The sequence below is a fragment of the Mytilus trossulus genome, chromosome 14 (assembly GCF_036588685.1).
Source record: "Mytilus trossulus isolate FHL-02 chromosome 14, PNRI_Mtr1.1.1.hap1, whole genome shotgun sequence".
In the NCBI taxonomy this organism is placed as follows: Eukaryota; Metazoa; Mollusca; class Bivalvia; order Mytilida; family Mytilidae; genus Mytilus; species Mytilus trossulus.
Genome location: NC_086386.1, coordinates 19,722,461 through 19,747,540, shown reverse-complemented (window position 1 = coordinate 19,747,540; position 25,080 = coordinate 19,722,461). Strand labels below are relative to the sequence as shown.

At 31.7% G+C, this 25,080-nt stretch overlaps 1 protein-coding gene across 2 annotated transcripts; it reads right to left on the bottom strand.

Annotated features, from left to right (window-relative positions):
- Positions 1-20,210: 20,210 nt before the first annotated feature.
- Positions 20,211-22,998, bottom strand: LOC134696595 (uncharacterized). Of its 2 annotated transcripts, XM_063558456.1 has the most exons (4): positions 22,624-22,998; positions 21,791-21,919; positions 21,105-21,221; positions 20,211-20,553 (listed from the first exon to the last, which is right to left on the bottom strand). In XM_063558456.1, exons 1-4 carry the CDS (start codon positions 22,747-22,749, stop codon positions 20,314-20,316), a joined length of 612 nt encoding a protein of 203 aa, XP_063414526.1. In that variant the 5' UTR covers positions 22,750-22,998; the 3' UTR covers positions 20,211-20,313. The 2 variants fall into 2 exon arrangements, with proteins under 2 accessions (XP_063414526.1, XP_063414527.1); XM_063558457.1 differs by lacking the exon at positions 21,105-21,221.
- Positions 22,999-25,080: the final 2,082 nt, after the last annotated feature.

Sequence of the window (25,080 nt, the reverse complement as noted above, 5' to 3'; positions counted from 1 at the left end):
ACAATATTTAGTATGTAAATATAAAAATGCTTAAAATATTAACAAAAACGATGAAAATAAACGCAATATTTTGCTAGACTTACTAGCTTTATCAATCTTGCATATATCCAGTTGAAATCGGATGTAGATGATAAGAAACTTTTGCAGCTCAATGTATATGTTACACTCGTATTCACCTGCCTTGAAAATAATAATTTGCAGCTCAATGTATATGTTGCACTTGAATGTATCTGCCTTAAGGTGGTACCTAACACTACAGATAGATAACTCTGTAAAATCAGCTGAACGTTTTAATGAAAATTGAACAAGCCAAATTGATTTTAGTGAAAGTGGCAGTTACCACCTTACAAATAAGATATAATGTGGAAAAAATTCAAGATTTTTTTACAAAATTGGTAATTGGAGTTAGCAACGTACATTGGCAATATTGCCATGATTAAAGGACGATGCTGTGTATTAAATTATTCTGTATCTTTCCTGTATCTGTTCGGGTCCTTTTCGTTAAGACCATCAGATTCTCAAGTGTGGTTTTCTCTTCTCCTGCTCACCGTGGTGTCCCACTCGGTGTTGACTTCTATGTTTTAATGATGTTTTGTTGAACGAAGATGTCTTGTGAGAGGACAGTTTTTGTTGGTTTTGTACCATGAACAATAGTTATTGAGCCGAACATTAAATTTGTCCATTGTTTCTCCCACATACTGAATGCGACATGTGTCACATGTTAATATATAAATTAAGTTTGCCTTTTCACAGTTGGAATTTGAGTAGATGGTATAATTTTTTTTAGTAACGGAGCTGATGAAAGAACTGCTTGTACTGGCAGTTTTACAACACAAATAATTCCTTCGAACACATTGTTTGTAGCAACCGAGATATGGAGTAGGTTTCTTTGCTTATACAGATGTCACTTATTTGTCACGAATGTTTAAGGTCTTCTGAATGCCATTACTGGTGGTGAGGATAATACTTTATTTTAGATTTGAATCATTTTCTTTAATTTTCCAATGCTTCTGAACAATAGATGACACATTTTTAAAATCAGGATGGTAAGTTAGTACAAGGGGTGTGCTGCTAGCTCTTTATTCTCATATTTGTACTCTAGAAGTTCTTATCTTCACTTTATGGTACAGTGCTTTTTCTTCCGAAAGCACTCTTGTGTCTGATAAGTAATATGAAATAAGGCAGTGTTTAATTTTCATATCACTAACGTCTAATTAAGAAGGAGACTTAAATGATTTCGCCTTATGTTATAAATTGTACTCTATTGGCAGTTTTATAATCTGTAACTAGAGTGGTTATCCAAACAATGTTTGTCATTAAAATTGAAAATTTGGATCTTTAAGAATACCTTAACTAATTATTTATTCTACTTCTGTTTTTGTTTTTTGTAATTAAATAATAAATTAAAATATACCTGTTTTTAATTTGTAAAACAAAAAAAGTAAAGTCAGTATAAAAGCAACACGATTGGGGCTTATAAATATGAACCCATATCATTTCGAGCAAATCTGACAGAGGTAAAATTGTTTATCATGTCAAGATCTATCTGCCCTGAAATTTTAAGATGAATAGGACAACCGGTTATTGGGTTGCCGCCCCTAAATTGGCAGTTTTAAGGAAATTTAGCCGTTTTTGGTTATTATGTTGAATATTATTGTAGATAGAGAAAGAGAACTTAAAATAGCAATATGCAGTAAAATGTATATATAAGGAATAAATACTGTAAATCTGATACCCATTTAATAATAATTGAAATTTAAAAAAAACGCTACCGTATTTCATATTTTTTTTAGATGACACCTGAACTAAGAAAGTAATTCAATTGTAAATGGTTTACACAAATTTACAAATTTACACATAGGAGACAGTGTTTTTGTTAAAATTATTGTACATGATTTTATTTACGAAAAACTATACAAAAATTAAAAAAAGTGAAAATAACTTAATTCATAAGCGAAAGATCAAGGATTTTTAATGTGTGTGTTATTGTACATGATTTTATGTGCAAAAAATTAAACATCTTTAAAAAAGTGAAATGGACTTCATTAATAGGCGAAAGATCAAGGATTTTAAATGTGGAGTTTGTGTTGTTTATTCTGTAGTTTTCTATGTTGTGTCATGTTTACTATTATTTGTCTATTTGTCCTTTTCATTTTTAGCCATGGCGTTGTCAGTTTATTTTCGATTTAGGAGTTTGACTGTCCCTCTGGTATCTTTCGTTCCTCTTTAAGGGATTATGCGACTGCTTTTGCAATGCTGAATATAAAGAAATTTTATAGAAAATCCACTGTCTGTCCACTATAACGTTACTTCTTTATTAGGCTACTCGAACCTTCAAGTACACCGTCTTATGTACGCTCCACTTAAACTAAACACGACAAGTTTTGATAATAGAAAAATAACTAGTTTTTTAGAATTTGATAACGACGGCCGATGTAACAAAGTCTTGACTGTCTGCAATAATATTGGCTTTAACTGCTTGAACCCGCAATTTACTTAAAAATAAATTTGTTAACAGTTTTGTTTTGAACAACTTTTCCCTATGGAATATGCACAATTAACATTGCACGTTGATTTTAATCTGTATTATTACACTTTGAAAAAATTAGTTATGATATAGATAATGCATATTTTAAGGTTTTTCTTGTCGTAGAACACACCGTGGGGTGTCAGGATTGATCAAATGAAAGACCGACCGGAGGGAGGTCTTTCTTTGAACAATCCTGACAGCCCGAGGTGTGTTCTACGACAAGAAAAACCTTAAAATATGCATTATCTGACTTATATACCGTCAAAAAATATTAATTTTATAAAGATTTGTAAAATTTAGTATCCTTTTTTACCGACAACACTAAAGTGGGATATTCCTTTCTAATTCGTTCATGTTTTAATACGCCCTGCGGCTCATTTAAAATGTGAAATAAAACTCACTAAATAATTTAGATATAAACCTTTTAAAAATTGTTATCCATACACAATAAAAATATAACTGTAACTGCATGAAGTAAGACACAAATATATTGTTACCATCCGATAACGGTGTATGACAAATACAAGACACATTGTAAGTAAATTTATTGTACCACTTAGCTTATGGAAAAGGGGGAGCGGATATGTTTTTTTCTATTTGTTATGTTATTTCTATCGCGGAAAATTTGTTATTTGTTTAACTATTTTACTTGAATTGAATGAAAAATTCAGAAAGATTGTCTTACGAATAGCAATACATTTTATTAAAAGATGATCAGGATAAAATTATATACCCTCCGCACCCGACCCTTTCGTGAGTTACTTTAATGTTATTCAATAGAATATAAGATTATTTTATTAGTTGATCATTTGATAGAGTAAAAGGTATACATAAATTTTAAAAAGATAAGAACTGACACGAAGACGAATATAAATACATGTAGGTTACAGTATGATTTCCTATTCAGTTTGTATCGTTCTGAACATGCATGAAATATTTGCCATTGGACGTTAAGAAAGCAACCAAAAATTAATCCACCCTTTTCAGTTTGACTCAATAAGATTTTCAAAATCTTACACACGAATATGTTAAATCTGGATTTATTTTATGAAATAAAATTGAGAATGGAAATGGGGAATGTGTCAAAGAGACAACAACCCGACCAAATAAAAAACAACAGCAGAAGGTCACCAACAGGTCTTCAATGTAGCGAGAAATTCCCGCACTCGGAGGCGTCCTTCAGCTGGCCCCTAAACAAATATATACTAGTTCAGTGATAATGAACGCCATACTAATTTCCAAATTGTACACAAGAAACTAATATAAAAATAATACAAGACTAACAAAGGTCAGAGGCTCCTGACTTGGGACAGGCGCAAAAATGCGGCGGGGTTAAACATGTTTGTGAGATCTCAACCCTCCCCCTATACCTCTAACCAATGTAGAAAAATAAACGCATAACAATACGCACATTAAAATTCAGTTCAAGAGAAGTCCGAGTCTGATGTCAGAAGATGTAACTAAAGAAAATAAACAAAATGACAATAATACATAAATAACAACAGACTACTAGCAGTTAACTGACATACCAGCTCCAGACTTCAATTAAACTGACTGAAAGATTATGATTTCATCATATGAACATCAGACACAATCCTTCCCGTTAGGGGTTTAGTATCATACCATCATAACATATATGAGAAGAACATAACCCGTGTCATGCCAACAACGATTGGTTTGTAGAATAAATGTCTTTAGTTTCGACGCAAAGACCTTATCAGTGACTCAATATTAACGCCAAAATATGCAATCTTTAATGACTTGACAACAGTATCGTAATTATATCCCTTCTAAATCAGTCTATTTAAAGGTTTTGTAAGTTTCTGAGGTGAAAGTCTGAATTAAAATTCATCTGACATATATGATAATGTTTCTTTATTATAGCAATAAATCAACAAAACTTCACGTTATTTGTTTCAATAATTTAATTGCGGGACTACAATGACGGTTTCTTTTACATCTATTATCGGTTGAACTTTAGAAAATAAATTTCCAAATCGGCAACAAAAAACTATTACATGAATAAAATTTTGAAGTAAATCATAGATTGCATGTTTATCAAGGAAAATAATGACCTTACACGGGTCTTATTTTATGCCTTGGAGCATATACCATTGAAACATGGTATCGTCCGGGTTGATTCTGAAAAAGAATGACCTGACGTTCTAAAAGAAAATAACTCCATATAGGTATATAAATATTGGCATACAAATGGAAATCTATTGAAAATTGTGCTATTAATTTTTTGATTTTTTACGTGTTAAAGACCCGTGGTTAGAGCTTTTTTAAGATATTTGTTGAATTAAGTTCAGCTCATATCATGAGCACTTAATGATGAAGTAGTTTACGAACCTTGTGGTTTTTTTATAGACCTAGTCGTTTAACTAAGCTGTTAAATCATGTTCTAAAGCTAGCGACATAAACTGATCGGTTAGATTACAATATTTTGACAATAATTTAATTTCAAATGTCTTTTTTTCACAATTTATTTCAGATGATATGGAATCAGCCACAGAAGTTATTACGATGGTATAGTAAAATAATCTCTTGTTTTTATACTAACCACATACAGTTTTCACATGCTTAGCTATGAATCAGTACACATATAACAGTTTAAGCGTAAATATGTCTTTAACAGTTTAGAGAAGAGTAGCTTCGTTTAATGCCAAAATATAAGAACATGATATTGTTATGATGAATAGCCCTTATCGATCTAAGGTGGTATAATATCTAAAATTTTACATCAGAAGAGTAATTAAAACAGAGACTGCGTATTTAAATTTCCCAATAAATAGCAGTTTGATAATGATTAAAAACAATAATAAAAGTTGACAATGTTATACAATTGAACGTGACTGCGTACGTGTACAACCCCTCCAATGAATAGAACCTTGTAATTTAAAGTGGTATTATTCAAACATTTTAGAGTTGACAAAGGTAAAGAAACAGCGACAGAGACTGTGTGTGTAGTAATATGTAATAACCCAAATGGAAAGCCAACGTTTTTTATTTTTTCTTTTCCAAAATCTGTCCCCAGTGAGTCTATCCTCCCAAGAAGTGTTGTAGTCTATGATTGTAATGGTTTTGTCGTTTGAAATCTGCCTTAGTGTGGTCAGGGGGTTTTAAATGTCGACTGATGGGAAGGTCTGACTCGTACTTATTGTCGCTACGATGTCCGTCCATTCGTTTGTGAAATGGCTGTTCTGACTCACCAACAGACTGTTTACAACATTTACAATATAGATACACAGCATTTTAAGTTTTGCAATTAACATTGGAAAAATTGTGTATTCCCTATCAGTAGAGTGACTGTTAAAAGTCTGGGTATTCAGTATATTTTGAAAGTCAGATATCGTTTGTTTCCGCATCCCTTGCAAGAGCCAACGGACAAAGAGTCTGCTTTGTAAATCAACTCTCACCAGCAAAGCTTTGAGGCTTTTGGGCCTACGAAAGTCAGAACAGGTGGTTCGGATATATGTATTACGTTTGGCCTCGCTCTTGATCAAGTTGCTCAGATACTTTAGTTTGACGAAATTCATATTTTTTGTTAGAAACACGTATGTTTTATCATTTTACTTCTTATTATCATCTAAACAAAATAATATTTTAAGATGTCAATGAAATATGTGCATGTACATTTGTATCATTAAACAGTAACACAAAAAGTAAAGAAGTATAACATGGTATTATATACGCCTAATCGTAACCATATTTGGTTCAGTACAAGGTTACAAAAAGATCAATTCTTATAATTTGAAATTGTTTTCTGTTTGCAAACGAGAATTGACAATGTTTAGTACGAATCAGACGAATAAATGGATGAAAAAAAAAATCCAATTTCTATATCTATCAGAAAAATATATGTTCATTAACATGATTATGATGGAAATGTCAAATAACAAAAAAATCGAACTCCGAAAAGGTTCTAAACGGAAAGTACCTCCGCAAATGGCAAAATCATCTTCAATTGTTTGTAAGGGTAAGCTTATAGGTCAAATTACATGATTTTTATCGTTTTTTTACTTATGCAAAGCATACTTCACTTCTACAAATAAAAATATTCATGATTATTTGGATATCTTGTTAAAACATTGGAAGCACATTTGTCAAATTTCGCACAAAATTAGTTTTCAATCTCTACAGTAGTTTTGATATTACTCTTCTTTTTTCCAGTTGGATGATATAGAAGAAAATCAAGCAAATAATCATCTAGAATATTCGGTATGCTTAAACCCGAAGTTCAATTCATCTATGTATTTTTTGTATGAAAAAATACAACAACGAACTTGAATATTGCAATTATTCTGTAAACTGTCCACAAGAGACCAAAATGACACAGACATTAACAACTATAGGTCACTGTACGGCCTTCAACAATGAGCAAACCCCATACTGCATAGTCAGCAATAAAAGGCCCCGATATGACAATGTAAAACAATTCAAACGAGAAAACTAGCGGTGTTATTTGTATGAGAAATTATCGAAATCAAATATGTAACACATAAACAAATGACAACCACTGAATTACAAGCTCCTGACTTGGGACAGGCACATTCATAAATCATGTGGAGGGGTTAAGCATGTTAGCGGGATCCAAATCTTCCCTTTAACCTGTGTCAGTGGTTTGACAGTTCAACATAAGAACGAACTATAAAAATCAGTTGAAAAAGGCTCAACTCATCAGATGGACAAAAATACAAGTGAACGTGGTCGGGTACTTGTGCATCCCGACAACAAAAAGACATTAGAAACATATCTGAGTGTACTCGTAGTTATCTAAAAGCTAGTTCAAAGCAACTAAACTATCAATCCGTACACACCCAACATCCCATTGATTTAGTGTAAAGACGTCATAAACAGTCAGAAAAAAACTTGAACTTGTGCAATGCCAAGTTACAGGTATAGACAGATTGTAGATCCATGAATGTGTATATGTATATAGTATACTAGTCTAGTAATATTTATTTTGCTTTTAATTTACTGATAAGAAAATCAATATTTATACCAATATAAACAATATTCAATGATCTTATAACAGTGTTGAGTTAAAAAAAATGTAAGTGTTGACATGAATATCAAGAATGTGGTCATTTTTATCAATTTCCTGATGACAAAGCTTTGAATTTTTCAAAAACTAAGGATTTTCTTATTCCAGGCATAGACTACCCTGGCCGTTTTTGGCAAAACCTTTTGGAATTTTGGATCGTCAATGCTCTTCAACTTTGTTCTTGTTTGGCTTTATAAATATTTTTATATAAGGGTCAATGATCAGTCTTATGTAAACGAAACGCGCGTCTGGCGTAATTAGTTATAATCCTGGTACCTTTGATAACTATTATCGTGGAAAAGCATTTTTTTCGAAAAAAATTTAAACGAACAATTCACATTAATTGTGTTCTCTCTTTGGTCTGGCTATACACCTTTGTGGTATACAAAACTCAGATTAGGAATACAAATTATATCCCATCTTCGTTTTAAGGTATGTTACTATTATTCTACAGACGAATTATTAACCATTTTGTTGTTTTTTTCAGGATACGATATCATCTTCTGAAAGCGAAAAGGATGAAACTGAAATAGTTAGTTTAATTCTATATGTTTTCAAATATAAACAATAGCATAACATTTTAATCATTCAATAATAAGCGAAGGTCTATATAGCTGTAAAGTTAATAACATGTAACTGTATCGATAACTTTTAATCCCAATGATTATTTACCGATTTCATGGTAACGTTAGATACAGTATCCGCAGGGAACGTGTTTTTTTTTTTAAAGTAATTTGATCTGTATTTTAACTTAACTTTTTGTCGATTTAATATGCTAAATATGTTAACAAATAGACTTTTTTCTCTGGTAAAACATGAAAACAAATGCTAGCACCTTATATACAAAATCATAAAGGATGAAAAGTAAAATCACAAAAATGCAGAACTCCAAGGAAAATTCAAACGGAAAGTCTCAAATCAAATTGCAAAGGCAAATGACAAATCACACCAAACGATTGGACAACAATTGTCATATTCCTGATTTGGTGCAGGCATTTTCAAACGTAGAAAATTAGTAATTTTTATACGACCGTCAAAATTTTGACGGCACGTATTATTGTATACAAATGTCCTGTGTCCGTCCGTCTGTCTGTCTGTCTGTCCGCCTGTCTGTCCGGCGTAAACATGTCATACCGTAACTTAAGAACGATTTATCCAAATTTCATGAAACTTTATATAGTTGTTTCTTATTATGGTCAAATGATCTGTTTACTTTTGGTGAAAATCAGATTTAAACTTTTTTGAGTTACGGCACTTTGTAACTAAAACAGGGGTGTTTCTTTCTCACATGTCGCACCGTATCTCAAAAACTATTCTTTATAATGGCTTAAAATTTTAAACACTTCTTAGTTATACATGTTATATCAGTTTTAACATCTGTACACTTTTTGAGTCATTGAGTATTTTGTAAAAAAGGGGGAGGTTTTTTTTTACATGTTGTGCCGTATCTCAAAAATAATTTATGATTATCGCTTAAAACTTTACACACTTCTTTGTTATATGAATCTAAATATCTGTATAGTTTTTTGTTTTGATTCAAAATTTTATCTTAGTGATATTTAGTTTTTTGAAGAAAAAAAATCATGGTAGGGGGTTTCACATGTCCCGCCGTGTCTAAAAAACAACATATGGTTATTGCTTAAAACTTTCGCAGAAACTATTTCTGATTATTGCATGAAAATTCCACACAAGACGTCGGGTGTATCATGCTCTCATGGCGCAGCTGTTTATTATACATAGATATTATCAACCCTTAATTATTTTGTTTTAAAATCGTTCAATATAGCCTACCAATTCTTTATTCCAAAATACATATAAAAGCGCTTTTTGTACACATACCAATGCAAATGTCAACGGAAATTTGCACATATAATCTATTTATCAGCAGACATACAGACATTTTACAATTAATGTTTTTGCATTGAAAATGATATTTTGGAAAGTGTATTCATTTAATATATCAATTAAATTACAAAATACTAAGAGGGATTTGAGATCGTCATCACACATATTTTTTGTTATTTTATATCAGTTGAAGCGAATAGTTCTTGGTGATCATGAATCCGACGAAGACGATGATGATGTTGAGGACGAAGATCAACAAAACAAAGTGAGTTGCTGAAAGTATGATTTGTATATGAAAACAGAAACACATAGAAAAAAAAACCCACATATCATGTTCAACTTTTTATGATACTTCATACTCTATACGGGTAGTGCTTTGTTTTCAATCTGCTATCGTTTTTTACTCTTTGGACAACTACGAAAAAGTATTCAGACTTATTGTCGTGTTGCGTGGAGCAAAATATTACTTGAGGTCTAAGGGTATTATGATATCTGGAGTTCACATGTGTAGATAGTGCAAGCGTCTTTTTTTTTTGCCTTTTCTTGATTGTATATTCTATTCGCGAGGTAGTTCGATTTTCGTACTGTCCTCCAGATTATTTACGATTTGTCTTGCTATTTTGATGATTTTACAACTCACTGACGATCTTAATTTTTTCCCTCAAAATATACACTTAGTAACAGAAGTATCGATTTTCATTTGCATAAAGCAGATTTCAATCCAACGCCGCTCAAATGTTCGAGCTGTGATCGCCGTTAAATATTACATCAAGGGTTTCGATTTTTCACATTTTTAAATATTTTCTTGAAAAAACAATGACTTAAAATCATATGCGACACAGAGAGATTAATGCGGTTACCTGACATTTTCAGCTCACCGAGGCCTGAAGGAGACCCATGTGATCTAAAGACATCACTAGGCGTCCGTCGTCGTCGTAAAGTATTTAAAAAATCTTCTCATCCGAAACTACTGGGTCAAATACCTTCAAACTTTAACTTAATGTTCCTTATGGTATCTAGATGTATCTGAAATTGTGATCCATCGACAAACATGAACCATTGCTAAAAATAGAACATAGGGGTCACATACAATTTTGGCTTATATCTCAAAAACTAAAGCTATTAGAGCAAATCGGACAAGGTCCAAAATTGTTCAATAGGTCAAAATATATGAGCCCTGAAATTTGCAGACGAATCGAGGAACCCATTGTTGGGTTGCTGCCACTTAATTGGTAGTTTTAAGGAAATTTCGCAGTTTTTTGTTATTATTTTGAATATTATTATAGATAGATATAAACTGTAAACAGCAATAATGTTCAGCAAGTACGATCTACAAACAAAGTTATATGACCAAAATAGTCAATTGATCCCTTAAGGAATTATTGCCCTTTAAAGAATTTTAAACAATGTGTTCATTAAGTTTGCTAACATTTAAAAAGCTTCTACGAAATGCAGGTTAGCGATTCAAGCTCTTGTTTTGTTATGGAAACGCTCGTGTTTTATAAAACTTATTTACGTCATTGTAATGGTTTGGTCAAATTCTATTTTCTCTATAGATCTTACAAGTTGTCATTCTAGGTAGAAGTGAGTGATTGTTGATGACCTTTTAGGTTCTGTAGTAGATTTTTTTTTATATAATATTTGTTCTTAAACAATGGTACAGCTTTACGTTTTATTTAATACATTTTATTACATATTTATTGCAGGTTAAAGATATCAAAGATGATAAATGTCTGGATGAAAACTTGTTACTTTATAAATCTTTTCATGGCTACAAAATTCTCAAAGCATACGACGGAGGTATGTAAATTGTATAAATATGAAATAAAAACATAAACAGTTACGATAAAATATTTCGTTTTGATACCTGTAAAAAAAATTATGATAATAAAAAGAAATTATAAGAAGGATAATTAAGATTGTTTCACACAATAATAATTTTTTAAACACTTGGATATGAAATAAATGTTTTATACTATACTGAGTGCCAATGAAAACGCAACACTTGGTTTTTTAAAAATAAAATTCATATTAGAAATGATAATCTTTCAAAATAAATTGTTTTTGAAAATTAACAATCCTAACAATAGATCGATATCAAACAAAAATGTTTCATTGTCACCTTTTAGACGCTATAGGTAAACGAAACATTCAATGTCGAATCATCAACTTACAGTCCTAACAAAACATGTTACAATACCGTTGTCCAGCGCAATCTCGACAGCGCCGTGGAATTAATCATCCCGGACGTTTCATGTGATCTCGAGGAATGTTGTTCCACTTGTCCCGCATATCAAACTCAATCTGACTTTATGATATTGGTGGTGGTCTTCATCGTCTAAACCATGTACAACCTGATGCGAAATTTGATCGGTCGGACCAAAATCGGGCGAAACACATGACTTTTGGCCAAGATGGGTGCTAAATGTCTATGTAACCGCCACCGACGGTTTTTGGTACACAATGAATGATTTTTGGTCTACAAAATTCGATATTTACGTCTTACGGCCGTTTAGATGTCACTAAGGGAAGACTTTGGTGCTCTTTAACAATTTCTGCGCAAATGGTGCTTTACTGAAATTGCTCCAAAGGATCTACTGTGACCCCCATTGAACTCTCGTGACCTTTGTACACCCATCAGAGTCAATATCGAATATGTTTAAGACCAAATGTATCGGTCTGGCTTAGTGTTTCTTGCTTTTTGTACCCGGGATGACGCTTATCATTAAATGATCCATTTTGGTTGAAATTGTGGATGATTTGGGTTATTGTAGAGGCTACAACTTCAAGTCAGTCTTTTCGTAATTGTATGAATTGAAAGGCTTCATTGGATCATGCCCAAAACTGCATGTCGCTGGTTGTCAGACAGTCCTGGGATTGACTCAGATGTTTACTGCAGTTTCCTTAAAATAAGGGCGGGAAAATTCATGACATTAGCCCAGCTTTAAGTGACAAAATCGTGAAAATGGTGCGTATGTTGAAAAGCGGTGAACTCGGTTTATGTCCGTTCAAAATAATCCTTACTTCGCATTTGTTCCAAAAATCACTCAACCGTAAAGTTGTCGTCAATTGTCTTAAAAGTCATTTTAAACCAACTGTACAAAGTTCTCATATAAATAAAATAAAAATTATAATATTTTTTTGAAAAACAAAAGTGTTGCGTTTTCATTGGCACTCAGTATAGTTTGTTTTTGTATGTATACCTATCGTACTATACACATGGAAAAAAGTATTGCAACACCTTGATTTTTTAAAACTTGAAAAATCAACCTCTTTTTTTGGATGAAATATAATAATATATGTGAATAATATTATTGAAACATAGTTTATGATAACATTGGCATTGAAACGAACAAAAAATGTTTGAAAAAAATGATTTATATAACCACAATTTTAATACCAAAATGGAGTGTTTTTTATACAAAAAAATGCATTTTACAACTTTTACTGTAGTCGAACTTTACAATGTCAGACATTTCAAAATTAATCCTTAGATGACTGCATATCATGATTGATCGTTATACGCCAAAGAATTATAACTTTGTGCGCGGCCTCCATTCAAATGGATAACCGCATCTAAACGTCTTCTAATTCCTGTCATAAATCGACTAATTTGTTGCGAAAGTAGCAGCAACCATTTCTGATGAAGGGCATTGTTTATTTCATGTTGTGTTTGAACTGGGGTGTCCTTTCGCGCACTTTCTGCCCAATAATGTTCCAAATATGCTCGATATGGTTGAAATCCAGGCTACGATCGTGCCAAGGAAGATGAACCGAATTCCATTTGAACATTGGATCGTCCTCCACGATGCTAATTTCTAATTTTGGCGAGCTCTGCACTACATTGAATACGGAAAACTGTGTGTCTGTTCGTTAGCAAAGGTCTCCGAAATGGTCTTATCGCACGATAACCAGTAGCGATGAGTCGGTCTCGAACAGTTCTTGTTAAAAGGCTCCTGTAAAGACACCCCTCTCTTTTTAGGATTGTCTTGTATGCAATGGGTTTCCTTCTGACCAACCTTTATTATGCTTGATTTTCCTTAGCAAATGGTATAGGGGGTCTTCATTATTTCGGAATGTCTTTAACAGCGTGTATTGCCTGATTTATTCTCAAAACGACTTTTAGTGAAATGGTGATGACCAACAATACGTGCAGGTTTTACAGAGACATCCCTGCTTCCCTTATGCTGATAATCTGGCATCTTGCTGCAGCTAAGAGTTGTCAAGGACCCATTATAAGGTGTCAATCACATAATTTTAAAATTTTGGTTATTTAAAGGGTTGAAAACAATGAGGCTAAAAACAACTGTTTTGCTGTTTACGGGTACAGTAGCTGCATGTGCAGATAAAAAAATATCGAGTCGATATTTATTGATTAAACTCAGGTGAAACTTAAATAATGTTTAACTAGTTCTATTTTACCAAATTATATCCCAAAAAAACGAAAACTGTTTTTTTAATTTCAATTTCAATTTGGTGTTGCAATACTTTTTTCCAACTGTATATATAACTTAAACCTTTTACGTACACTCAGTCTATGATCAGTATTTTTGATTATAGAATACATTCTTCTGCCTTTAATTTCTGCATGCTTGTAGTATTATTACTGTGTGTGTACTAAAAAAAAAGTTGTTTTGTTTATGGTCATGTAGACCTAGGCCTATCCTCATCAGTTATCCCTAATCTATGTCTTTCCTTTTTTGTGAACTGTAGAATAGGTCATATTTGGTTCTCTGATGGGGATACGAAATCTCTTTAAACAATCGTTTTTTGTCTTTTTTCTTCTTACTGTTTTCTTATATTGTTTTCTTTTTTGTTTTAAGCTTTTTCGTGAGTTTATTGTACGCGACATTTTTATCTTTTTATTGATTTCTTTTCTTTATATATTTTCTTTTTTGAAATCGCTAAATACTCTTCTTAATTATTCTGGACTCTGTAGTATCGATTATTATGTATCATTTTGTATTGCTCATTGCTTTTTATATAGATATAGGAAGATGTGGTGTGAGTGCCAATGAGACAACTTTTTATACTCTATTTAAGAGATTCAATATCTTTTTTTGTTATATTTTTGAAATTTAGTTATCAAAGCAGTCTCTATTTGAGAGAATATATTACTTTGCTATTCTATAAAATAGCAGTCTCTATTTTAGGGATTAGTTTAAACATATTTTATTGTTCAAAACAAATGGATTAGACAATGGTTTTTCAACTTAGTTCCGTCTTCTCCATAATATACATGCATATACATTATATTTATATAGCACATTACATAAATTTATATTTTTCTAATAAGCATGAAGGGATGAAAAATAATTAAATAAATCACAACTATTGTTATTATACTATTTATACACAAAAATAATAGAAACGGCTCAATGGATATCAAACGTTCTTTTTTTTTTTTGATAATCAAACACACCCAAACGATCTGTCTAAAGGGAAAACACCTACTGTAACTAGTGTGTTATTCAATGACTTTCTATAAAATTTACCTGTATAAATTGTTAAAGTAACATGCAATCTTGTGAATATATATAATTGTGAAACGGATATTAAATTCTGACGTTAAAAATGCGGATAAGGGGATGACTGGAACATAGATATAATGTAAGTATCGTTTTTTGTATTAATTAACTTCCATAGAGGCGAAACATTATATTACCGTTATGAACAACAAACCGATCATTCGAAAAATGCATCTTCTGTACTGTAGAGTAGTAAATAAAACAATAACCAGCAAGGTTGTTATCAGATTGAGAAACGTTGAGTTTCGTTTATATATTTATGTACTGCAAAAAATATTACAAAATTGTCTTTTGTATCTAAGTTTTCATTACCAAACAATAACAATTCAGTTGTAACAGGAATGCCTAAGTGGGTCAGTTCAGTACACAAAACATTTCTTTGTGATGCAAAGTTATTACAATATAATAGATAGTGTTCAACACTTTCACTAGTGTTCCCACATGCACAATATGCATCATGTACTATATTGGCCTTGTTTAAATCTGCGCTAAGAGTACTGCACTTGTTGCGTAGCCTAGCATGTAATATAGATAGCAGTCTATCGCCATAAAAATAGTACCTAGGAGGTTTTACATTATGAAAATACAGTTCTTGCAATTGTAGCTTAAAAGTAGAAACAGTAGGAATTTGACGAATATGCAAATCTAATTCATTCCACAATATAATAGAAGATGGAAAAAAAGACGGTTGGTATAAACTGATAGACGATTCAATGGGATAGTAATGTTATGTCTATTTCGCAGGTTATAATTATTAGTATCTGATACATACGGAGAAACCAATACTTGTAAATAATCCGGTGTTTGGTAATTTACAATTTCATAAAACATGGTCAGTTTTTTAACTTCCCTTCTGACACATAATTTCTCCCATCCCGTCTCTCTATAAATAGAGTTGATACTAGCATAACATGGTAACCCGGTAACTATACGCGCAGCTTCAATCTGAATCTTTTCTAACCTTTCAGAATTAATTTGCCCACAGTTGTCCCAAACTTCAGATGAATATTCCAAAATAGGACGAAAAAAAATCCTATAAATCTTTTCAAGATATTCCCTTTTTAGTCTAAATTTTAGTTTCCTCAGTACATTTACTTGTTTTGACGTCTTCTCTATCAGTTTATCAACATGTTTATTCCATTTACAGTCACTACTAAAAATAATACCTAAATGTTGCTGTGTATCTACAGGAGCTATTGAGACTCCACCAAAATCAAAAGTAAAGACGTTTTGCATATTCCTAGTATTAAAAATCATAATATCTGTTTTATTAGGATTAAATTTTAGCATCCACTTTTTTCAGACCAATTTTGCAAATTATCTAAATCAATATTTGTTAAAGTGTAGAGACTTGTAACATCGGGTGCAGTATGGTTAATAGATGTGTCATCAGCAAAAAGTCTACTGAACCCACTTAGATCATCTGCAATGTCATTTATGTAAATCAAAAATAATAATGGACCAAGTACCGACCCCTGGGGCACACCAGCTCTTAAACAGCCCAATGGGGATAGTGAATCTTTCATGACCACTCTTTGTGACCGTCCCGATAAGTAACTTTTTAACCAACATAATAAATCCCCTTTAATGCCATATTTTTCGAGCTTATATAAAAGAACTTTAATCCAAACTGTATCAAAAGCTTTACTTATGTCTACAAATGTTATACTAGTAAGTTGTTTGTCGTTAAGCGACTTTATAATATGATTATACAACTCAATTAATTGGTGGGTAGTGGAATATCCTGGAATGAATCCTGATTGGAACTTGTATAATATACTGACCGGCTTTAGAAACGCAACACTAGATTATTTTTGTGTTATTTTTTAATGAATGTGTCCCCGTCAAAAGCGATGACTGCATGTTACAAACGCCAAAATAATTGTCAGAAAGGTCAACAAATTGTGTCTGATATGTTCTGGGTTCTTTTTTGCACCTCCTGGTTTTGCATTTTTCAACCCATTAATTGGTTTTGGCAATTATGCGGTTGGAACTTGAGGGCTTTTAAGGTTTTCCTTCAGTCGATTCTTTGGCAATTCGATGTTGAGCATTGTTCTTTCCCTATTTGAAATGTTTCCAAGGTTTATAACACGACCTAGGATATTTTATTTGTTCCAATGGAATCACCTTCGTTGTCTCAAATTAATCCTAAAGGTGGCGATAAACAATACCCGGTCTGACATCTATTCTTCACTTTTTCTGTTGCATTTGACAAATTTTCATCAGTAGATATTTGGCAAATAACTTATAATTTCCAATTACTCTTAAGCCTACTATTTTTTGGAACTGAGAGAGCAAACTTAACAGGACTCGTGTCCATTATTTTCCGGGTTATTTCGGGGGTGTACCAATATGGTTTAAAATCGGGTTACACTAAAGAATTAAATTAATTTATTCAACAAAATCAACAAGAAAAAAAATCCACATAAAAAGCACTAAGACATAAAATCTGTATACTCAGTCAAAAACTAGACACAGACATTGATATAAGTATGTCTTATTAAACAGAAAAATAAAGAAAATAAACAGTTTATTTACTGTAAAAACAGAGCAAATCACGAGTCAGAGGAAAATAGGAACAGGAAAAGCAACAAGACTTGGGGTGAAAATCGAATAGTAAAACTGATATCCATTGTATGCTGAGTATGATGAGTATTATAAAACGGGCCGAAAAACTTAATTTGCATGCTATTTCGAAATTTTAGGTGTTAAAACTTCTTACATATTGATTATTATACTATATTTTGCGAAAATGTACCACTGGTGATATATATACGAAATCTTATATACTTTGTCAGACGGTAACATTGTAAAAAATGATATAAACATTTGAAAATCGTCCAATTCACTTAATTTATAAGTTCATATGATAAGAAAGTGTGATATCAAATTAAAGCTGATACATTACTCTTTCATCTGATAACAGTTTTTGTTATAAAATCTTCATTCGGGAATTAGTTATAAACGTTCCCGTATGGAAAATGAAAAAGAAAAAAAATCGGAAAGTCACACTTTATCGCAATTTTACAAAAAAAAACTGCACCGAGGGAAAACTCTACGACAGGGCTAAAATGAAAGTATAATGTTAATCTATCTTTATGTTCATTTTCAGTCGTGAGGTTTTTTCGGTCCATTAGACTCCTTAACTAAGCGACTTTTCCTGATTTGTCACTCCACTATTAACTTTAGTTAGAAAATATGAACTATTTTATTAACATAAAAACACATTTGTATAAGATAAGATAACTTTATAAGCACTAACACATTCACAATAAATGGTTATGGCAACAAATAAAGACAAACTACAATAACATTTTACAATGAAGGAGTGACATTATGAAAGAAATATATAAACATAAAAGAGAAGCATATACATTATTACAGAAATCAAGTACCTTTTAATAATGAGTTTCTCATCAACAAGCATTCATTCAAATAGTTGACAACAATTTTTAATATTGTTTGGGAATCACTATTTAGAATTGATAAGAAAGTTATATGTTAAAGAAGGTAATGTGTTGTTCAATAGGACATTATTATATACATATATATAAATATACATATCTATAATGTTTAAAAATAGCAACAATCAACATTCAATCTATTTCAATCTATTTTAGCGTGGATCAGTTTGTGGAAAAAAACTGATATAGTTACTGAATTCAAATGATATAAATGTCTAAGAATATAACTTTAACACGGTTATCAATACATTAAAAGTTCTATTACATTTTGAATAGGAATACACAATATTTTGCTAAAAAATTAGCTTCATCAAGCGTCGGCATCTCTAAATGTGAAATCGGATGCATGACAAACAAATATTTTTTGTAGCTTAATCTATACAAGATTTGAGGAAAGTGTGACATATTTATTGATGTTGCATAAAATATGTTTATAGCTACATAAAGTTGGAGTAAAAGTTTAACACATTTATAGATGTTCAATTAATTGTATGAATTTCTATACTTCTATTTGTATGATTTCAAGATAATTTATGGTTTTGATTTGCTTTCACATCTTTTTTCGTCTCTCTCATTGAGTCCATCAGGTTCAAGAGTTCGTAACTGGTGCATCCAAAATCTAAAAAAGATTCAAAAGATTAATTCTGTCCAAAGTGCAAATTTATCTAAGACTAACAGGGGAAAATCAATTGTGGTATTCTTCTTCTAATTCCCTTGACTAATAGTCTATAAGATATGAAAGAAAGGGAAGCCTTTTAAGTATTTATATATATAAGACTCTAAAGTACGATGGTACTCTAAAGTGCGATGGTCACGCTAAAGTGCGATGGTCTACGCTAAAGTGCGATGGTGTAAGTCGCTAAAGTGCGATTGTTGTTTGTTTTTAAGTGTAAAAAGATGACACGCTAAAGTGCGATGGCATGACGCGCTAAAGTGCGATGGTCTATGACAAGGTAAAGTGCAATTGTGTATGACACGCTAAAGTGCGAGGGCATGATACGCTAAAGTGCGATGGTGTTTGTCACGCTAAAGTACGATGGTATAACACGCTAAAGTGCGATGGTATGAAATGATAAAGTTTTATGGTAGCACATTTGCACCGCTTACAATCAAGTATGTAACGGAAATTGGGTTAATGCAATGGTTATTTTTAGTGTTTTTGAAAGTCATTTTTTTGTTCTTGTATTATTTGTAAATTATGCCGTTGGTTTTCTCTTTCAAACTGTTTTACACTATTCATTGTGTTTCTAAATAGCCTGGTTCAATGTGCTCCATGTTGAAGGTTATAAAAAAAATATTTGCATACAGCAAAAATATTTGGTCTTTGGTGAATAGTTGTTTTGTTTACAAGTTTTTGTTATGTATTTAAATAAGACTGTTTCAATTATTTTCCGCTGGTTGTTGATAACTCTCGGTTGTATAAGATTACTTTTTGCAGGGTTATTTATACGGTAACTTATAGTTAATAAAAAAACATATTTTATTTTGTAAAGAGCCATATTGTCTCATTGGCATTCATTTTATAATACAGCACCTGTAGGTTTTTTGTTACTGGTTGGATGTCGAGTATTTATTTATTTCCCGTAATTGTCTCATTGTCAATCAAAATAGGGTGTTACAAATTGTGTTGATAAGTTACTGTCTTGTTGGCGAAAATCAATATATTAAACAAATGTACTTTTACATTTAAAACCTGTGACTTTGATGTAAAGTTATCTCATTGGCACTCATATCAATCTTTTTTTAACTCTATTTAATAAAATATAATCAATTAATTTCAATGTGAAAATTAGACTTTATTTGGCACAACTTTTAAAATGACATGGAATTCATAAAATAAATATCTAAATCAAATTCGGACGAATCAAATATTTTGAAACTTGGTGAATTTTGCCATTTTCAAGCTCCTTTTATGGTATACACCTTCCCTTTACTGTCATCATTTTCAATATTCGTAACAAGTCCTTTCTTCCAATAGCCGGACAGAAAAACGTTTGTACCCGCGGACAAAGCTGAATTTGGTTTGAAGTCTATAACTGCATTAACTGCGGGATGAAAAGTTTGCATTTCTGTAAGTTTGGATACTTTTTTAGGGAACAACTCTTCCGGATACAAGCTACTGTCCAATTCTTCACGATTCTAAAAAGCGTAAAAATAAAGTTACAATAAAATCAAACCAAGTAATGAAAGTAACAAATGTAACAAAGGAGTAGGTAAGAACCGATTTTGGCCTCAAATTTCAGGTTTATCTTACGAAAGATTTTGACCACTTTTTAAACACTAAAGTGATTGATAGATTGTTGGTTGCTTTACGCCGTAAACACTTAAGTGTCTAATTCATTTGAATCAATAAGTTTATGTGAAACATGTGAAAGATTTTAACTGATTTTGTTATTTAAAACGACCCGATTCAAGCTCAAATATGAAAAATTTACCAAATATGCCAAAAAGGGGTCTTACTGGGCCTACTCCTTTAAAAAGTTCAAGACGTGATTATGAATTAAGCAAAGTCCTTAATAAACATGATAAAAGAACATTATTTTTTTTATTTTTTTAGTTTAAAAATTTAAACAATTTTACTATAACATTTAAAAGTACGTTCACAAATGTGCGTAACAAACAAATACTAGATTACAATTTGTTTAATCACCTTTTATTCTATAGAGTTACACGTTAGTTAAGATGCTTACCTGAGACATATAAATTTCTGTTTCCAAATGACGGCGTTTCAGGCCTGCTATACCAGAATCAGTACGTTGTATAAATTTTCTTGCATACAAGTCTTTATAATATGGGCTAATTTCTGACTGAAAGCAAATAAGAAAAGGTTTAAAAAAACTAACTTAAAAGTGTTGATAATTTTCAAATTTGTACACACAATAGGCCGTTGGTGTTTTCGTTTTTGTTTACATAAATTTGTTATTTAAAGACATTCAGTTATACATAGCTTATAATCAATATGTATAAGTTTTGCTTTTTTTCAACGGCCGTACAGTGACAAATATTTGTAAACTTCTTTGATCAGTTAGTCTCTGTTAGATAGTTGTCATAACATGATGAATATTAAACTACATCTTCTTATTTTTATATTTTCACTTTTTAAAACAAAAATATAATAGTTCAGTAAAGTTAGTGCATTTTCAGATACATGAACATGTATATGATGATAAACAAAATAACAGAGATGACATCTATATAACGTTTAGTACGCAGAAATAACTACGGATTTACATTTGTATAAAGAGTTTTACTCATAAAGCCGCAACTATTACCATGCAATAAAATAAAAGTACATTATGTTTAAAAATACCATTGAAGTTGATAGTGTTAAGGCAATATTTTTATAAACTACTTTTTAGTGATAACATTTACGTACTTGATGTAAACTTGTTTTGCGCATCATTTGAGAATTTGTGATATCTTGCAGTGGTTGAGACATTTGGAGTTGCTGTTGTGATGGTATCATTTCGTTCAATCTATTGTAAGTCTGTACAGTATTATTGACCTACAATGACAAAAATATTTTAATATTAAAATTGGGTATTCATTTTAAACGTATGATGATATTTACAAAATGTTTTGGACAATTGAACTTTTTTTTTAAATAAAAACGTAAAATGTTATCAAAATACTAAATGATCCTAAATGTAAACATATTAGTATAATAGTACTAACCTCAACATTTTCTACGCCATTTACGGACTCATTACTAGATGTCCACCAACGGCAAAGCGGCTGTAACAGTCAACTATGTTGCATATATAATTATAACCTTTGCATGGGGGCATTTTCTTCAGATCCATTTGCCACCTACTATTTGAATAGGTACATGTAGCCGGTATAGGTCTTCTGGTTATTTGTGTTTTTGGTAGATCAACAGCTGCTAGGCATTGGGAACATTTTATATGTTGCTTGAACAGTAATCTTGTATTTTCCCGAACTATGGGAAAATAGGTCTTTCTAAGTGTTTCGTACACCGCGTCACTTTTACGGTGATCAATTTTTTGGTTGGCATTAATTTCAGCTATCATTTGTTCTTTTGATAAAACTCTTCTGTGATTGTCTCCAATCTTAGTACTTCTGTGGTACAATGCACAGGTATCATCATCATAAAGAAAGTTGGCCAAATATTTTCTTATTTAGTTGCTCTTTTATTTTTTTAGCACCCCAGCTGTTTTCATCAAATTTCTTTTTACAAATTAAATTTACCTCTTCTAAAACCGACCAAAAGTGTTTCGGATTCGGATCATTTGTTTCTCTTTTCTTTCTTTTTTTGTCAAGAATAAATCCTTCATTTGGACACATATTTAGGTTTAACGGCAGCGGCACTTCCATTTTTGTTTGTTTGTATAAACGGCTTATAACGTCATAATAATAGTTAACGTTCCGAACGTAAATACTTTCGCGAACAAATGCACTTTCGCGGAAAAACGCACTTTAGCGTATTGAGGCATCGGACTTTAGCGTGTCCTACTTTATATGACATACCATCGTACTTTAGCGTATCTTACCATCGCACTTTAGCGTAGACCATCGCACTTTAGCGTGACCATCGCACTTTAGCGTCCCCATCGCACTTTAGAGTCCTACATATATATTAAATAGTTTTTCCTAAATTGAACAAGTAATTATTCTACAGTTAAAGTTAAAGTTGGACTCCGAGTTATAAGACAAGTTGTAAATGACAACAAGTATGGATCCAAACAAGAAATAGGAACTATAATTGAAATAGATGAATCAGGTGTCGTTCAGGTCCAGTGGGACAAAGAAGAAGAAAAAGAAAAATTTGCAAAAGGAAAAAATAACCAGTATGGATTGCTGTTATTTGACAATGCACAGACAGGTATGAGGATTGAAATGAATCTGCTTATATGTACTGTTTATACATGAGAAAATCGTATTGAGAAAAGATGGTGCATTTTTTTTTTTTTTGCAGTATACATAAAAAAAACCAATAGTAAGTAATTTTGGAGGTATTTTTCTTAGCTTTTAGCATTAAAATGGTTTGAATATTTAAGTGATAATTCGTAAATTAGTTTAGGTATTGCTAGTACTCTATTACAGTATGTGCAGCACGATCTGCTTATATAATTACCCTTCCGGACCACATAAGATCACCCCTAGATTTTGGTGGGGTTTGTGATGCTTATTCTTTAGTTTTCTACGTGTTGTCATGTGTACTATTGTTTGTCTGTATGTCTTTTTCATTTTTAGCCATGGCGTTGTCAATTTATTTTCGATTTATGAGTTTGACTGTCCCTCTGGTAACGTTCGTCCCTCTTTTATCAAACCGTAAAAATAAAGCAAAACATTTAGATCAAACATTTGAATCAAACAAACATTGTTCTCCTCTTATATTTAATGCGTTTCACTCGGTTCTGGTTTGTTGCCCCGATTTTGTTTTTTGTCCATGGATTTATGAGTTTTGAACAGCGGTATACTACTCTTGCTTTTATTTATACACGTAATGTGAATTCACATATAACCCCGATCCTATCCTTTTTGTAAAAATAGTTTATTATTCCCTTTTCTGTATCTATTATTAGCATTTTATATTTCTAAGATTTGTATTAAGTATGCATAAAACTGCATTACAAAGAGATATTTCCAAAACAAAAATAAAACACTCTGATTCTTTGGAATACTATGACGATTCCAAAGATTCACAAAAATACTTTAAATAAATTTTCTCGGCTCCAATGTTATTGTTTGGTTAAGTGCACAGTTAAGGGAATATATCAATCTTGACAAAGATATTCAGAAAACGTATGTCATGCTTGTGTATATCTTTATTTATTTACACTGAAATACTGTTTAATGAAATTTTATATAATTTTGTCATATAAATTAATAGTGAGTAAGGATGTATCTCGCCATTAAAAAATCAAAATGCATATCAGCAATCTTCTTAGACTTCAGTTGAGAATATAATCTTTTGTTTTCATTAATTTTGATGAGCATTATATATTTTTGATTTGTATTATATCTCCATTCTGTCGACCTTCGATATAGACAAATGACAATCCCTTTTCTTAGAAATGTAAACAATGGAAACAAATTTTAACCGTGGAAATATTTGGGTCATTTATCTTTTTTATTCTCTGATCAACTTAATATCCAAATTATCTGTTTTTGTATTTAACGATTAGAAATAATAAAAGATTGCACCAGATGTGATCAATGAAAAGGTGTAGTTAAAATCGCAAAGTGTTATTCTATACACATGAAAAAAGGAGTGCAACACCTTGATTTTTAGAAAGAATTAGTACTTTGTGCGCAGTCTCCATTCAAACGGATTACCTCATATTAACGTCTTCTAAGTCCTGCCATTAGCCGACTAATTTGTTACTTAGCTAGCAGCAACCATTCTTGACGAAGGGCATTGTTTATTTCATTACTTGTTTGAACTGGTGTGTCCTTTCGTGCACTTTACACCCAATAGTATCCTATATAGGCTCGATGTCGTTCAAATTCGGGCTACGATTGAGGAAGATAAACCGAATTATATTGGAACAATGGATCTTCCTCCACGACGCTAATTTCCAATTTTGGCGAGCTCTGCACTATATTGGATACATACATCTGTGTGTCTGTTCGTAGGCAAAGGTCCACGACATGGTATTATCGCACGATAACCAGTCCCGATGAGACGATCGCGAACAGTTC

What these genes read in the sequence shown, in the direction of transcription:
- LOC134696595 (XM_063558456.1), bottom strand. Translation starts at nt 22,749, where the DNA reads ATGGAAGTGCCGCTGCCGTTAAACCTAAATATGTGTCCAAATGAAGGA. An exon ending in TTTGGTCGGTTTTAGAAGAG is followed by an intron (nt 21,920 to 22,623) that starts GTAAATTTAATT and finishes TTGTCATTGTAG; the next exon opens with GTCAATAATACTGTACAGAC. An exon ending in CAGAAATTTATATGTCTCAG is followed by an intron (nt 20,554 to 21,104) that starts GTAAGCATCTTA and finishes TACGCTTTTTAG; the next exon opens with AATCGTGAAGAATTGGACAG.